Genomic DNA, 17,757 nt, shown 5'->3' with positions numbered 1-17,757 from the left:
TTGGTTTGTGCATGTTTAAATATTTCCTAATGAGAGTTGTGAATGGATGTGTGTGTATGCGCGTGTGTGAATGCATGGGTGTGAGTGAGTGTGTTTGTGTGTGTGTATGTGTTCCGTGTGCACCCCTCCCTGCTAAAAGTACCATATGCCACTGATTCAAGGTGCAATGTGCAGGCAGGGATCGAGTAACAATTTAGCCCATACAAAAAACACAGACTGGCTATGACACAGGGAGGGGCCTACAAAGCAGGAGCAGTACACCTGTCTGTAACAGAGGAGAGTGCACAGAAGGAGATAGGATATATAGGTCTAACAATATTCCTTACTCAATAGTCCGCACCCACACCCCAGGCAAGATATGAGTATCATAGCCACCCACATAGCTGTATCACCAGGTCTATCAAGCCATGGACCAGCCTATGGGTGGCAAGGCACTGAAATCAGAGCAGCTCGCACTGCAGGCAGGTCACTCGTACCACAGCAGGCTACACTGCTGAAGACGGAAGAGGTCACCTATATCAGACCATTCCCCCCACAGGAGCAGGCACAATGCCTACATTGCCTAAAATGCAGGAAACTGTTGCAGCCATGGAGGTTTAGTCAAGCTAGCAGTCCACATTTTGATACTCATGTCAGCATGAATGATTCCTCAACATGTCAAATCCAGAGTCGTTGATAGGTTCAAACCTCTCCCCTGCTCATAGTTAGGCAAGTACAGGTACCATGTCGGGTTCTACAGTGGACCTCAGAAGGTCACCATCTGCTGTTGGCCCAGAGATGGGGGATTCTGGCAGCACATATAAATCACCTGAGATATGTCACGAGCCCCAAATCCAGATGAAGGGATCACAACTGTTAGTTACACTTCCCGCGAGTGGAGCTGCGCGGCTTAAAATGGCACCATTGATGAACGAGTGCAGAGAGGTGGCCTCAGGACACAGATGGGATGCAAACTGCGCCCTTCACTCTGACTGCAAGTCACATGCTTTTCTAGCAGCTGGTGAGGACGATGGCAATAGGAGTTTTGTCGCTGTTATTTCTGTGCGCCTCTTTCTCAATGTGATTCTCATTTAACAATAAGTTTATTTTGGTGCAATGAATGCATCTTTTTCTACAAGCAAACATAAAAATCTAGTGCATGATTCACTATCAAACATAAAAATCTAGTGCATGATTCACTATGGATCCGGTGGATGAATTTACCAAACAAACTTCACTCAAAAAGCAGAAACAGAAAACTCAAATCGTAAAATATAAACTAGAATTGAGCCATAGTGCTTTCCACAGAACCTCAGGTTTAGAAGACAAGTAAACATGATCATGGCATCAAGCTTTAGGTAAAATCTGGGGTTAGTATGGCCTCGGCAGGGATTAGAATAATATAGACCACTCAAGATGGCAGTACTTTACATACTCTAAGGTACTGATTTAGAGGATACTGGTAACGCTGAATCTGATGATTCGCTGCAGACGTGGTAAATTTACCGCTGTCGGAATCCATCAGGGTGGAATTACCACCACATTCTTAGAAAACAGTGGCTGAATTATTTAAGCCAGGGCTTTTCAAGTGCGGGTCAGCATCGAATGTGGTCACAGTGTGGTCTTAGTGGGGTCACCGTTGGGGTTCGGTATCCTAGTCTATGCTAATGTTTGAACATAGTGTAATTCTCAGTACGTTTATATACAGGGATTTTTAGGGTTTTGGTCTTTTTAGTGGAAGGAAGCAATGTGGTGAATATCTGAGAGTCACTATTCTGTGAGGCAACAGGCATTCTCTTTTCTGGGGAATGTTTGTGCGCTTCAAGATTTCCCGTCCGATTTCTCTCCAAGGTTATCCTAGTGTCATAAAGCGGTGATGCGGCACATTGAAAAATCTGCGCTAGCACTGCAATAGTTAATAAACTGTCTCTCAACCTCAGTCTCTTTTTTATTTTACTGTGCAGCTCAGTGGATGGAAACATCCAGGCTGAGTGTGTCACTTTCATGGCCGTGACATTCGTAAAACACACACACTCACACACACACGTACTATCATCACTAAAGGTACTGGACCGCTGTGCACATACACTCTAGTCGCGCGCACACACATTCCGTTGTCAAGGCAGATACAGACACTGAGCCTTGGTAATGCACAGGTGCACATACACACATTCACACAAACACACTGTCCATTGTCAGAAGAGAAATGCAATGCTTTGTGATCGTGTGCCCTATCCCTGTACATGCACACACACACACACACTATACATTTTCAGAAGAACTCACGCCTACATGCTCTGTGCCCTGTCACTGGACAAACACGCGTGCACAAACACACACACACACACACACACACACACACACACACACACACACACACGCACACACACACACACACACACACACACACACGCACACACACTCAATGTCTCTCTATACTCAGTTGGTGATGCCATGCACCGAATATTTCCCTTCACAGGAGACACACGCTCACCCAGAACCTTTCAGTGGACACCCCCCCCCCCCCTCTTCACTTCCGCTCTCTCTCGTTTTAAAACATTTTCACGGCCCTGATCATAATATCTAACTCATGACAGAGCCGGGCTTCGGAAGAGGCCCGGACAGCATCTTTCAGACCAGACTATTCTCTGGTCCGAAGTGTTGTTCCTGTTGGTGCTTCTGGCCTTGCTGGGGGAGTTGGGTGGGGGGGGGGCTTTGTCATTCTAAGGCAGCCTGTGATATGTGCAGGTGTGACAGAGAATCCCTGCCTCGGGCACGCAAGGGGGCTGCAGTGCCCCTGAAGTTCTGATTGATGTTCTGCATTTTGTACTGTTGACCATGTACTGAAGGTCCAATGTAAAGTGTTTTTTATACAATACTTTTTTGGTGTTTTCAGGGCTTGGGGACGGACGAAGATACCCTCATAGAAATCATCTGCTCGCGGACCAACCCTGAGCTTCATGCAATCCAGGCCGCCTACAAGGAATGTAAGTGGTCCAGTGACGCAAATGATGGCCGAGCATTCGGGCATCTGATGCATCAATCAATCAATCAATCATAACACTTGTAGAGTGCACTACACACCCGTGAGGGTCTCAAGGCACTGGGGGTGTGGGGGGGGGGTCCTGCTAGTGATCGAAGAGCCAGGTCTTGAGGAGTCTCCTGAAGGCCAGTAGGTCCTGGGTCTGACGTAGGTTGATGGGGAGGGTGTTCCAGGTCTTGGCGGTGAGGTGGGAGAAGGATCTGCCACCGGTGGTCGCTCTTCGGATGCGGGAGACGGTGGCGAGGGCAAGGCTGTGGGAGCGGAGCTGGCGGGTGGGGGTGTAGAATTTGAGTTGAGTGCTGAGGTATGCTGTGCTGGTCTTGTGAAGAGCTTTGTGTGCATGAATGAGGAGCTTGAAGGTGATCCTCTTGTTGATGGGGAGCCAGTGCAGGTCTCTCAGGTGTGGTGTGATGTGGCTGCGGTGGGGGATGTCAAGGATCAGACGCGCTGACCTGTTCTGGATGTGTTGCAATCGCCTCAGGAGCTTGGCCGACGTTCCTGCTTACAGGGTGTTTCTGTAGTTCAGCCTGCTGGTGACGAGGGCCTGTGTGACTGTTCTTCTTGTCTCGGTGGGAATCACTTGAAGATCCTGCTGAGCATTCGGAGGGTGTTGAAGCAGGATGAGGAGATGGTGTTGACCCGTTTTGTCATGGAGACGGTGGAGTCGAGGATGACCCCGAGGTTGCGTGCGTGGTCGGTGGGTGTCGGGGCTGTTCCTAGGGTTGCAGGCCACCAGGAGTCATCCCAGGCTGAGGGGGTGGAGCCGAGGATGAGGACCTCCGTCTTGAGTTCAGCTTCAGTCTGCTGTTCCTCATCCATTCGGCGACGGCCTTCATTCCTTCGTGGAGGTTGGTCTTGACGGTGTGAGGGTCTTTGGTGAGGGATATGATCAGCTGGGTGTCGTCGGCATAGGAGATGATGTTGAGGTCGTGCTGTTGGGCGACGTGTGCGAGGGGTGCCATGTAGATGTTAAACAGCGTCGGGCTGAGGGAAGAGCCCTGAGGTACGCCGCAGATGATTTTGGTGGCCTTGGAGCGGAAGGGGGGAGGCGAACGCTCTGAGTTCTGCCGGAGAGGAAGGATGTTGTCCTGTCCAGGGCCTTCACTTGGATCCCGGCGTCGTGTAGGCGTGTGCGTAGTGTGTGGTGGCAGACAATGTCGAAGGTGGCTGACAGGCCCAGGAGGATGAGGGCTGCTGTTTCTCCGTTGTCAAGCAGGGTCCTGATGTCGTCCGTGGCACGTGGGGGCAGTAGTTGTCGGGGTTGATCGTGGCGTTGAAGCTGTCGTGGATGTCGACGATCTTGCGGTGGAAGAAGGTGGCCAGTGAATCGCACAGGTCTTGCGAAGGCGGAATGTCGCTGGTGTTGGAGCTGGGGTTGGAGAGTTCCTTCACGATGTTGAAGAGCTCTTTGCTGTTGTGTGCGTTGTTATTCAGGCGGTTTTGAAGGAGGCCCTCTTGGCGGTTCTGATGAGTTGATGGTGTCTGTGGGTGGCATCCTTGTGGGCTGCGTAGTTGTCCAGTGTTCGTTCGCGGAGCCAGTTCTTCTCCAGTTTTCGGCAGGTTCATTTGGAGGCCTGGAGGTCATCGGTGAACCAGGTGGCTTTCTTGCTGGTGTGGTTGTTAGAAGGTGTTTTGAGCGGGCGAGGGTGTTGGCCCAGTCGTCGATCCAATGTCTTAAGTTGCGGGCGGCGTTGTTTGGGTCGGCGATAACCATACACACGTTTTGCCCTGTTTAACTCCTGCCACTCTGATGTAGCCTGTTCGCTTTGGAAGAACAGTAAAACCCCGCAATACAAGTCAAAGTCCCCTCTGGCTGTCACTGAGCACTGGTGTTGTGCACTGTCCCTCTGGCAAAGGCACTGAGTTAGGCATAGTTAAGTGGCTGCAATTAAAGATTTCAGTCGATATCTCCTAGACTAACTACCAATATTGCCGCTATGTCCTAACACATTTTCACATAAGCACAATAGTGGGAAACCCCTTCATACATCAGGCCCATTATGAGTTAACCACCATGAAATGGGGAATAACGGTGCTTTTTTCAAGCAGAAATATGCAAAGAATTCGAAGTTTTTGGGCACAAATGTTCACATTTACCACCTGCTTTGATCAAGTGGTTCTTGTGAGCGGCATCCCATTTGCCTTAGCAAAGCGCCAAGCGGAGACTGGGGACTGGCACATGGCTGCACTTGCAGCCAAATCCCGAAGCAATTTTATTTGCTGATAAAATTGGATCTTGTGTTCCTGTACTAGGAAAATTCAGGAGCTGGAACACCTGTCACTTATAATTGAACAGAGTGGTACTCACTCAGGAAACCCCTCTGCTCAACTCCTAATCAGCCCTTGACTGTCCAGAATGGTGGCTCACCTAGAACAAGCATCTCAAAGCAACTATCACTATTTACTTGCACTTCAGACATGCTGTTCCTGGGAGTAAACCTCAGCAACCACGTGAGCTGTTTAATGTGTAATGAATAAGATTTCCAAGAGGATAAGCATGTGTTTTCTTCTTTGAAACGAGGTTGTGTCAGCCTCACTGTCACACCTTACCTTGCCTCCTCGAGTGACCCATCCATTTTAAACTCAGTGGTCTCATTCAGAGGGGGGTCTTGTGAGCTGAGGACATCAAATCATTTCATAGGAGTTACGACCTATTGTCTAAAGCAGATACCACTCAAGGTGGATATTTAACCAAAAAGCTGCAAGTGTTATCTTATGTTTAGTAAAAGCCAGGTCTTGAGGCTTAGTGGACTAATGCATCCACTGGAGGGGCTTGTGTTTGACCTCATAGTCACAGATTCAAATCCCGACATACCAACTCAGCCGTTCATCCTTCTGAGGTCGATAAAATGAGAACCATTGAGTTGGGTAACAATAAACATCTGTTATTCGTGCCAGGATACCCTTCTGTGTGAACGTGTGCTTTACAAATACACATGTTATATTATGTACCTTTTCTGTTCATCCCAAGGACAACAGTTGGAACATTCTATAACATTTACCACATCCAGGAGATTGTGTGTTTCCTGCACTTGTGGGGCAATTGAAGGCTAGAAGGACCCGTAATGCTGAATATTATTTACCAGGCCTGACCGTCATGCTCAACTTTAATGCAACTGTTTTGTTGTTTCTAGTGTTCAAGACAGATTTAGAAAAGGACATCACCTCCGACACATCTGGGGACTTCCGGAAATTGATGATTGCTTTGGCAAAGGTAAGACTGTAGTGAGTCCGCTGTGATGGTAATGTCACTTTATCTTTTAAGATCTCTGTGGCACCGGCTCCCTTCATCTCTGTGTTTATTATCACCTGGGAGCACCTAATCTTGCCCACAAGCTACCATGACAGTGGAATAGCTCAGTCCAAATAGAGGCAATGGCAATGGCAGCCAAAACTAACAAAGGGTGGTGGGTGGGGGTGTAGGGGAGCATGGGGGAGGGAGACAGCGTGGGGGGAAGGACACAGGCTAATAATGATGAAAAAAAGTACCTGACGCTGCGGGCCGCCGACCGCGTCACGCCTCTCCTGCTGACCTCTTCCCAGGGCCCAGCAGCCCCCGAGACAGATTCCCAGCCAATCCCTGTGCTGCAGAACCGGACAGGGATTAGCCTGAATTCGCATGAAAGACTCTCCACTCAGGCCTGGGAGTCTGTGGGGTTTCTCCAGCCCGGCTGCTCAATGATGCAGCTGGGCTCGAGATTACCTAAGTGCCCATGTGTGTTTTGGTCAGCCTGAGACAGCTGTTCAAACACACATGAGCACTTAGGGAGTGTACACACACTCCTCCTCCGCAGACCTGTACCCGGCCCCTCCATGCTCAAGCTGGCTCAGAGCCGGCAAACGAAAAATGAAACGATGCTAGACCTTCGTTTTTATTTTTCCTTTGCTGGCTCTGCGCCAGGCAGTGAGGCAGCGCTCCTCTGCCTTTGCGGTGGAGCCGCCACTGGGAAATGAAGCAGAGAAGATTGGGATGGTGAATGGAACCAAGGGCCCCAAACTCGCTGGTGTTCAGTAAAAGATGCCAGAGACCCCTGGGTCCTGCTGCCACTACAGCCTCTTTACTACTGATCACTAGTTCGTACAATACGAGCAGAGTGAGACGTGTAACAAAAAAAGACTTGATTCAGCCAGTATGTGGGGCGCTAGAGCGCCAACACCTGAAACTTTAGGAATATGCATATTATACCAATGCTGAGCAAACGTTTAAGTGAAGCATTGTTTGCAGCATGTGTAGGTGTAGATCACATGCCCTGTACTCTGCTGCCATCAAGCGTTCGGTTGAGAATATTGCAGGCTTGATGTGTGTGAAAGCAGGATCAGTCAATCCTCTTCCTCGAGTGTTACACGGCCCTTTCACTTGAAGTTTTATGATCTGGTGGGTGCCCTAGTGTTACAACAAGGTTTGAAGGCTTTGCTAGCATTGTTTAGATAAATCGACAAAATACATCAATGTCGTCTACTCAACAGAATGCTGGAAATTATGGGATGCCAGGGGCAACATGGTCTACAAGCTTCAAGTTAAAACTGCATAATACAAAATACTTAGAAGCATCCATTGTCTCTCACAGGTTCTCGACTTGATTCGTTGTGAAAGTGAAGAGCTTCAATTATCTGACATTAAAGATGAAAAAACAAGCATTTTCAATGCAATAGGTCTCGCATTTGCAAGCGTTTAATCTACTGGCATTGTAAAAGACAATGCCTTTTATTTATGTGTTTTTCAAAGCAACACATATAAAAGGCGTTGTTAGTTCTAATTCCAATACCTCTATGTCTCGCAAATGTGAGACCACTTTAATGGTGGCCACACCCCTTCCTTTACACGCTGCTCGCTGTGCTAAGGTATCAGTGAGCTGCGTTTAAAGAAAGGGGTGCAGTTGGCATTAAAGTGAAAGTGCATATGGGGTGCTTTCGCCCTATGCAAAAAATAATAATAATAAGAAAGCTTCTGTAGCACGGCTGCTAAAGTGTAAGCAGTCCACACTGTTAATTAAATAAATAATCTTGGCCGCTAAAGTGAAAGTGGCCTGCACTGTAAATTAAATAATTAAATAAGCTCAGCTGCTAAAGTCAAAGCAGACTGTACCATAAATTAAATAATTAAATAAGTGTTGCCGCTATAGTTAAGGCGGACTGCGCTGTAATTTAAATAAATACATTACTATTAATATAAAAGCATGGGGTGTGCTGCGAAATTGTGGGTGAAATAGGGGAAGATCATTAAAGAAAATAGTGCTCACCAACTACATACCGCAGAATGTGGAACAACACAAGTAAAAAGTCCAGTTGTTATGGAAGGTTACAAATGAAGACAAGGCGGTACTAAGGAGGGACTGACTATTAAGCCTATTCACAAATGAAAAGCATTGATTTTTGCAAGGACAGTAACAGGAGCCAATTAAAAAGATGGGTGGGAAATGATCAGAGCTTCTATGCCTAACCTCAATACTGCATGCCTGGCGGAACAGCTCAAGCGCTCAAGCCCAGGTTCGACCTAAAGAACAAGGTTATCATTGGATATGACTAACTGCATTGCAGATATAGAAAAGTTTGTCTTAGCCTCAAATAAAGTGACATAAAACAAAAAGAGACTGCAGTTAAGTTGGGATTGTCAACCTATTTTAATTATGCCAGAGGCTACCTTCTTAAGGTCGATTACCCAATTAATATTGATGGCCAAAGGAGTCTTCTGTGCTTTAAGCCCTTTGGAACTCCATGAGCTAAAATGTAATCCCACATTTAGTGCCACAAAGTGACTAAGGATGGGAAGAGATTACCTTCACTGATATGTTTGCCATTTGTTGGTGACCTCAGGGTAGTTGCGAAAAGAAACCCAGATAGAGGGGTGAGCATGCGCCCCATCATACAAAGGGCTAATTGATAAGGATGATAGTGTAGTCTCCACACCTACATGGCAGGCTTAGAAGTCAGAGTCCTACAAGATGGTTCATTCCTCAAAAACCTCAATTTTAAAAAATCCTTGTCACCCTTGAATTTTTCTCCCCAAGATCGCTTTTTGTTGAGAAATGTAGAATCTTGTGAAGTACGAGCACCAAGAACTCTTCTGGAAGTATCTACTTGTGAGAATAGAGTTGAGGCTCAACTAACCCCAAAGGCTGAGCACTCTTTTAAAAAGTTAGTATTACGCAAGCCAGCAGGCGCGAGAATGCAAGCCTCCATGATCATTTGCCTCAGGTTAACATTCATAGGTAACTGTTTCTTCGTTTCCTTCAGGGTAAAAGGCCAGAGGAGAACTCTGTGGTCGATTATGAGAAGATTGATCATGACGCCAGGGTAAGCAATCTTTCAATTGTAAATCAATTTAATGTGCAAAGATGTGTGTATTGATGTGCAAAGATGTGTGTATTGATGCCCTGTCTGACTATGCATGGGGAGGATGAAATGCCTTTTCTACTCCTGTCGCTGACTTTGCTCTACAGCAGCCTTTTCTTCTGCAAAGTGTTTTCTAGACATTCCTTGGACATTGTGCTGTGCATCTTAATGGATTGTCCTGTTCACTTCTTTCAAATTTGCATTTATATGTCCAAGATTTACTTCCTTCATTGAAACCGTTACAGTTCTAAATTTCAACCTCACTTGTGTAGATCTGAGTCTTCCAAAAGTACTTCTCCGGCTGCATGTCTACCATCTGTTCCTTCTTTCCTCCATCACATGCTTGCCAGCGAGTACTAAGGGCCTGATTTAGATTTCAGCGGACGGGTTACTCCTCACAACGGTGATGAATACTTTTGTGAGGGAAGCTCATAAGCTTTGTAAGCTGAGGTAAGCGCTCCAGATACATCTAGCTGCCAGATTTGGATCTGAAAGTGAATGAGGTTCTCAGATGAATATAGAGAAGGGCATCAAAGTGCGACTGAAGGCCAAGCCTGCTGTGATTGGAAGGCTCTGGCAGTACCGGGAGTCTTGCTTGTGGCTTCTTTGGCATTGTGGAGACATCTTTAACTATCCATTACACCACCATGCAAAGAGGTTAAAACCCATGTGAAAGTTTACGTGAGCTGTTTACTGTCTTCACAGTATTCGAGAAATAGAACAGAATTAACTTTAAGAACATTAACCTCAAACTGCACAGAAGCAGTGCAACTCATCAATAAAAACACATTACAATGTTTAAAGCCAGGACACATAACTAGTATAGATCTTTACTGAGGGGCATGAACATTGTTTCCGTTTGGATACTAAAATACAAATATTAAATCCTTTCCTTGTTTCCAACCTCTTTACAACATGAGATGTTCAGGGCTGCTACCCATTGCATTCTGGTACACTGTGTCACATGCCTGGATGACCACTACTGTTTATTTATGTAAGGGTACCCCTGTTTTTTGCACATATTCTGCCGCACAGCTACACTTACAGACCTATGTGATGTTTAGAAGTAGGAGATATTTAGGTACAGACCTTTGCTTTATTTTTGCACACCGCTGTGCACAGACACAATATGGCCCGGTAGCACCTGCATCGGAGTGACTTAGGGGAGACATTCTTATGCGCACGCTTTGCACAATCACACTCTGCCCTTTGCATGTATATATGTAATGCTTGTTTGCCGAAGCTCCCGGCTCCCCAAAGATTTCTTCAGTGATTTGTTTGTTGATTCTAGGATCTGTACGAAGCAGGAGTGAAGAGGAAAGGGACGGATGCCGCCAAGTGGATCTCCATCATGACCGAGCGAAGCATACCCCACCTGCAGAAAGGTAGAGTGCTGGGAGGAAACTCTTGGGGGCAGACTTACCAGCCCCTGGCAACACTTTTGCATCCCCATTGCGTCAATTTTTGTGACGCTGCGGCGGCTTAAACAATGTGCCACATTGTGGCCCATTTACAACGTGACGCATCTAGGGAGATGCGTCACGTTGTAAAGCCCTGTGTCACATTATACCTGCGTCAGGCATGAGGTATGCAGGGTGAGGGTTCCCACATAAAAAGCCTTATAGAACTGAAGCAGTGAAATTTACAACATTTCACTGCGTCACTCTGTGCCTTCACTGCCTCAAAATCGCTACGCCTGCTCAGACCTCGCGTAAGCAATTACGCAAGGCTTTTTAAATGGGACTCACCTATCTGTTGTGGAGCATTGCTGGAGTTTGGTCACTTTCATGATCAACTCCAGCAATGCGTCACTTTTGGGTCAACCGATGCGTCAGAATTTCTGACGCATCTGTCGATCCTTGCGCCATGGTGCGCTGTATGGTAATTATGGAGCATCCATTGTGGCGCAAGGGTTTCGTATGGAGGCGCAGGGAAACTGACATATCTATCCAGCTGCATCAGTTTCTTGTAAATCTGCCCCTTGGAATCTCTTGCTTGGGACTGTGTGGGTATTGAACATTCGGTGACATATCTGCCTGTTGACATCCTTTGTTGTACTACATAAACAGCATCAACATATCGTAACATTCCATTGGCTTACATCTGTTGCGAACAACTCTGTTATTTATAAAGTCACAGATCAAAGTGAACAAACACGGCCTGTCACACCCTGTTTGTAGTTGGGCAATCCTTACACCCTGTGTTACTCCTGAAATCTCTTCTGTGCTTAAGACCTGCCTTTGCACCACAGGCACCATTGTCCATTTCTTATAGTCCATTCTAAGGTGATGACCTTGCATCAGGCAGGTCAAGGAGGCTCTCACATGAGACATCCAAGCACCACGCGCTACACTGCTGTTTTTCTGTCCATCTCATCTGTGTGTGGCCACACCGAGCAATGAACTGAAGGAATATCAGCCACATCTAGACAAATCTCCCCCTTGAACTCATAAATGAAGTAAGAATACTAGGGTTTGGAAGAAAAAAACATTAAAACACACTTACGTCCATAAGATCTCCTGGGGATAGAAGGCTAGAATTTGCTATGGAGCTTAGCGCTTATAAACTAATAAAGTTGTTTTCACTATACATATAAACTAAATGAAGACAACAAATACAATACATACATCTGCCCTCGTCATGCTTATTCCTTATGAATTTATACGGTATAAAATCTGCCGGAATGTGGCACATAATAATCAACCTGATGTTATCAAAAGTGCCCGGCGAGAGCACCTGTAGCTCTGACTCTATCTCGAGGGGGTGATCCCTTACTTGCATGGGGGCGTAGCTTCATGCAGATGAAGTCATACTTTGCCTCTGTTGCTGCACCATTTTGCAAACATAGGCAAAGAGGCAATCAGAAGGCGCACTGATGGTACACCACAAAGAGATGGTGTACCGTCAGTAGGCTTTCCAAGGATTGCCTTGGAAGAAGGGGAAGGGTTTACACACCCACTCCCTTGCAGGCAGGCGTGGTCACTCACTGCACTGGCATACACCCATCTGATATTTCCATTTTAAGCGCAGGCATGTCTATGCTTGTTCAGTGAAAGGTGGACTGGAAACTTCAAACAGCTGGTCTTCCTTTCACTAATCCTTCAAGGTGGCCGGAAGTTCAGTACTGAGTTTGGGACACTGCATTTATTGTGGTAGAGTCCCAGATAAAGTTGTGTAGTGGTGCAACTCAGACCAGTGCGCTCTGTCTGTGCTATGGACCCATGAGGGGCTATCTCATCATCGACTGACTGATGGAATCGCCTTCACCTCTCATCAGCAGAGCGCTGTTCTCCTTGAGAATATTTTGTATGCTGAGTCAGAGCACTGTACACTGTAGCAGGAAAACCTAAAAGCGTGAATTTTAGCGACTCTAGTTCTAATGCTGCTTCTCCAGGCCTTTTGGTGATGCCTTTTTTTCTTCCCTAGTGTTCGACAGGTACAAGAGCTACTGCCCCTATGACATGGTGGAGAGCGTCAAGAAGGAGTTCAACGGGGACATGGAGAATGCCATGGTGAATCTCGGTAAGCCAAAACTCGCATTATAATGAAAAGAGCAAGTTAGTAAAGCTGTAATCTTTCAAATTCTCAAATATATATGAAGGCTACCCACACACCAAGGCAAAAAAATATGTAAAGGAAATGTGTGGCTAATAAAGGCATTGATATTCTTACTTGGCAGTACTATAAACTGTAAAATCGAATTCACCAATTAAGGGAGTGACAGAACACCTAACCTCATTAAGATGGGATACAGATATTCTATATGACCGCTCAAGGGACTGCATTCTGATAAGATGAACAAGTTGGAACATCTAAAAGAAGTATACTATGCTTCAAGATTGAAAATTGTCGGGTAAAGAGAAGTGAAATAAACCTAAGAATAAAAACAATAACTAAAACAATCTCTAATAACCTTCAAAATATTGGGTGTGAGAACATGAAACTGGAGGCAGTTCTTCGGAAAGAACTTCTACCTGTCATTAAATAGATTTAGCATGATCGGATGCTCATCAGCACCTACTTTGAATGGTGAAGATGGAACCTAGTGTGTGTTAAACAGTTAAAAACTAGGGTCAGTTCGAAGAGAGTGATTATATAAACAAAAGAAACTATGGTTTTAGCATGAATTAATTTTACATTTCATAAAAACAAGGTGTATAAAAACATATCACGCGATAAACATATCACGTTATAAACACTATTCTGTCATAAAAGAAATTATTGAGTAGATTACATGATCACAATGAGTGCTCGCATATACCTGCCATATTGCACTGAATCTATGCTAAAAATAGAACACCATCATAGGCAAGCCTCCCTAAACATGGAAATACTATACAGTGCGATTTATAAAAGTTGATGGAACCGGTTAGTACAATGAAAAAGTAGGGTAAGGCAGATATTCACAGATGAGCATATAATATAATAAAATATATATTAATATATAATTGGGGAGAAGAGTTGGCCTAATGGCTAGGGCGGTGGACCTCCAATCTGGGAAACTGGGATCGAGTCTCGGCAATGACGCACAACATCCTGTGATTCTGGGAAAATCACTTGATCTACCCGCGAGATCAAGGTAGTAGTCAAGAGCGGAATAAAAAAGTATGGATGTGCTCCAGGGTACATCAATGTCCTCTAACATATATATAGTCCTAAATTCCTTACCTATGAAGGGAGAGTGTTGTAATCTCCTTTCTCGTTTTCCTCTTCTTTTTCCTTCTTCCCTCTCCACTTGGTACCTCCCTCCCCCCCCCCCCCCCGCATTATCCTGCCTGTTGGAATGTTCCATGGGAGTTCACATGGGAGTTCACATTAGAATGTTGGCTTTGTCATGATCTGCGGAGAGTGGGTGACAGATTAAAGACACTTGTACTCACTTCTGCCTCAGAGTACTTCTTTTCAACAGAGAGCTCATAGGAACACAGTATCAAAACTTAGATTTTGGAAATATAGCCAGATTAAAATATTGGGATTGCCACTTCCATCTTTCTGACAAATTTTTAAATCGATAAACTTGTTTTCTGATAGACAGAAGAAATTCATAATTGTTTAGAAAATAAAGGATTAAATGTGTTGACCATATGCTCCTCTCACTTTTCTTTGCAGTCCAGTGCATTCAGAACAAACATCTATACTTTGCTGACAGGCTGTACGACTCCATGAAGGTACGGTCTCTTTTTAAACTTGCTATAGTGTCTTGCAATTTTGCTTGTGTCAGAGCTTCTTGTTTGAGTATAATTTGCAGAACTGAGACTGTGTTCTTAATACTGAAGCAGTGTTAATATTTCTGTCTCAGTCTCCCAGCAGCACTATTCTGTAAGGCCTGAGAAGAACATTGTGCTTTCTGGGTACTGTGTTACACATTCCGCTTTGAGCAGGTTTCTGTAAGATATTTAATCAGTTATGTCGTTCAGAGTCTCCACTTTACTATTCTTGCCCAATTTCTACCACATTCTCTCTTTCCACCAAGGAGTTAGAAGGTGTGTCCTGCCCCAAATTGAATTGGTTACCAGGTTACCGCCAGTGCCCCCAAATTTGTTACCATAAAAGCACAGTAAAGCTGTGTAATTTGTCATGCCCCAGGTTGTAATGTGAGAGAAGATCGTCATTCAGGAGTCAAGTACCCATGGAAGCATCATGGGTAAAAAACAGAAATACCATTACTGGTCAACAAAAACATGCGCAACATGTAGCACCGGTGAGGTGCAGAGTCAAGGTGTTTGAATTAGAGAGTTACATTGGAGAGGTGAATGTGCGACACATCGGGCAGCACTATCGTAGTGCATGACCTGTAATGTTTATTTACAGCAGGTTACTGATTGTCATGCTCTTTGCGCTCTACATTTGGCCATATCTAATGGCCTGTTATGTATGCTCTGTAAAGCGCTCTGATATCTGCAAAGATCTGGTTCGCGCTATATAAAACTTTCAAAATAAATAAATAAATAAATAAATACGGTGCCTTTGTAAAACCGATAGGTCTTGGGCCACAGAAATCTTTTGTCATTAACACTAAACTAGAGGAAGCATTCATAACTCTACAACTGTCGTCTGAAGGTTCCCACACACCACCCTTTTGTTGCCTAAATGTTTGTTTTGTAGACAGACATGTCTAGTGTCTGTGTTGGAAACTTCAACGCTTACTATTTACTCCCACATTCTTCCTGAATCTTATTGAAGTTCCACATGGATTCAGCTGATCTCGCATCCCATAAATGCAAAATGTTTTTCAGAGTTACATAAGCACACCTCAGCTTTTTATATATCAGAATATTGAAAATACAAGACTTCTGATTCATAGTTCTAGGTTTTATTTTGCTTCACTGGCTCGCCTCAGATACAGTGCATGAATGTCTTCATTTGCAGGAGGGGTGTCCCATGATCATTTGTGTACATTGCGGGGTTTCTTGAATTAAATTGCCTTCAGACTGGCAGAGTCTCAGTGATGCCTCTACTTACTTTTTCTGTTTTCTGCATTTTAGGGCAAAGGAACTAAAGACAAGATGCTGATCCGGATCATGGTGGCACGCAGCGAGATTGATATGCTGAAGATTAGGAAGGAGTTCAAAAAGAAGTATGGCAAATCTCTGCACTACTTTATCAGCGTAAGTAGTACTGTTACTAACCCTCCCCTCGCCGTACTTCGTGATTTATTTTGGAGCAAGTAAAATAGAGTTTCTGTCCCTGAAACATGTACAGGGGACAGGCTGGGTAATGCGTGTCAGTGCTTAGTTTGTATTCCTCAATACTTTAAAGCGCAGCTCAACTGTTTTCCCTTGGGGTTGCAGTGGTTCATCTCTACGTCTTGGGGATGCCTGATTCACCTCTTCTTGTGGGGAAGCCTTTGTTCCTTGCTTAACCTCAGTGATGCAATTTTCTTCACCTTCCTTCGCAGATGCTTTCAAGATCTAAATCTAAAGAGAACCTATGGGGGTTCATCTCCTTGCCATTGTTCATCACTTTCCAATAGGATGATTAGGTTATTTTCTTCTCCCCTACAGTTTTCCCCTTTACCTCAATGTATAGGTGTTTTATCTCGATGAGTCCCTTGTTGATCAACTTCTCTTGATGTTGCCACTGTTTATCACTTACCCTGTTTCTTCTGTTTGCCCCCGGGGTGCCCTAGTTCCTTTCTTCGTATAGGGATCTTCCATTTCTTTTCTTTCCCTCAAGGATGCCCTGTCTCATCTCTTCTCAAAGGGATTTCCCTTTTCTTTTCTTTCCCTCAGGGATGCTCAGGTCCACTTCTTTCCATCAGGTTATATCTTGTGTTTTGCCACCACTTCTGAGGCTTCATCCATACCACCCTTTCGATATTCAGGACGCAACTAATTTAAAAAAAATCCTTCGCCTGTGTTTGTGCCCTTGACAAAAATAAGGTCAATTTTTGGTTGCTTTGGAATAAAATGTTCTAAACGATTGTAAATTATTTTGTTACATATGTATATTGCAAACTACATTGAATGGATTTTTGCTATTGAATAGCTATACACAAAACTATAATACAATGGGGCATCTTCTGTAGGACACACATTTGTATCATTGCCTAGGGCATCTATAGTTGATCAATCAACAGCACTTTAATGGGTACAAAAAGAGAATGGAGACTTCTTTGGTTCCGCGCAAAAAAGGGAACATTACAGGGAATGGAAGGAGAAATGTACCATTGCACTGGGATGGCAGGTTTTCATGCTTTCTTTCTTTCCCTTTGCAGCAAGACACCAAAGGTGACTACCAGAAGGCCTTGCTGAACCTGTGTGCGGGAGATGACTGAAGATGAGAACGCCAATCCTGTCTTGCTTTCTTTTTTCCTTGGTAACCTAGCAGAAACATCTGCCTCACTAGCAGTACAAAGCTGTACCTAGTATCAGTATTCAGCAGACTAACTGTAGTGTTGCTCCTCTGACCTCGCCTTCTTACCAAAGCCTTACAAGACCAAACCCTTATTCTAACATTCCAGAATCCTGCCCGAGATCTCATTGTGACAGACAACATCTCTTGTGTATTGTTTACGGTAAAAGATGAATAAAATGACTTTGTACTTTACAGCTTCTGCAAAGAGTCCTCTTTCATTTATGATAAGCATAGATGGTGTTACAAAACGGAGTTACGCGGTATACAACCTTTACAACGCAACTTTTACAACGACCTACCATTACCACGCAACTTTTACAACGCAGGATCCATTACAACGCATACCATTACAACGCATGTATTTACAACGCAGGTACCTTTACAACGCATACCATTACAACGTAAGTATTGGTAAGTATATCATTTTATTAAAAATATTATAAGTTTGGTTTTTTGGGTAAAGGGGTATTTTTAGGGTTCAGGGTCAGTTTTGGGTTTTTGGGTAAAGGGGTATTTTTAGGGTTCAGGGTTAGTTTTGGGTTTTT

At 44.7% G+C, this 17,757-nt stretch overlaps 1 protein-coding gene across 1 annotated transcript in view; it reads left to right on the top strand.

Annotated features, from left to right (window-relative positions):
- Positions 1 to 17,404, top strand: part of ANXA2 (annexin A2) — an 86,088-nt gene extending 68,684 nt beyond the window's left edge. The window contains exons 6-13 of the mRNA XM_078680820.1: positions 2,876 to 2,966; positions 6,157 to 6,236; positions 9,257 to 9,316; positions 10,647 to 10,740; positions 12,782 to 12,877; positions 14,465 to 14,523; positions 15,841 to 15,963; positions 17,073 to 17,404. Of these exons, the coding sequence (XP_078536946.1) occupies positions 2,876 to 2,966; positions 6,157 to 6,236; positions 9,257 to 9,316; positions 10,647 to 10,740; positions 12,782 to 12,877; positions 14,465 to 14,523; positions 15,841 to 15,963; positions 17,073 to 17,132 (663 nt within the window). The 3' untranslated portion in view covers positions 17,133 to 17,404. The remainder of the gene's footprint in view (positions 1 to 2,875; positions 2,967 to 6,156; positions 6,237 to 9,256; positions 9,317 to 10,646; positions 10,741 to 12,781; positions 12,878 to 14,464; positions 14,524 to 15,840; positions 15,964 to 17,072) is intronic.
- Positions 17,405 to 17,757: the final 353 nt, after the last annotated feature.

The sequence above is a fragment of the Lissotriton helveticus genome, chromosome 3_1 (genome assembly GCF_964261635.1).
Source record: "Lissotriton helveticus chromosome 3_1, aLisHel1.1, whole genome shotgun sequence".
Classification (NCBI taxonomy): domain Eukaryota; kingdom Metazoa; phylum Chordata; class Amphibia; order Caudata; family Salamandridae; genus Lissotriton; species Lissotriton helveticus.
Note: the sequence above shows the minus strand (reverse complement) of the source record. Positions and strands in the feature narration are given on the sequence as shown.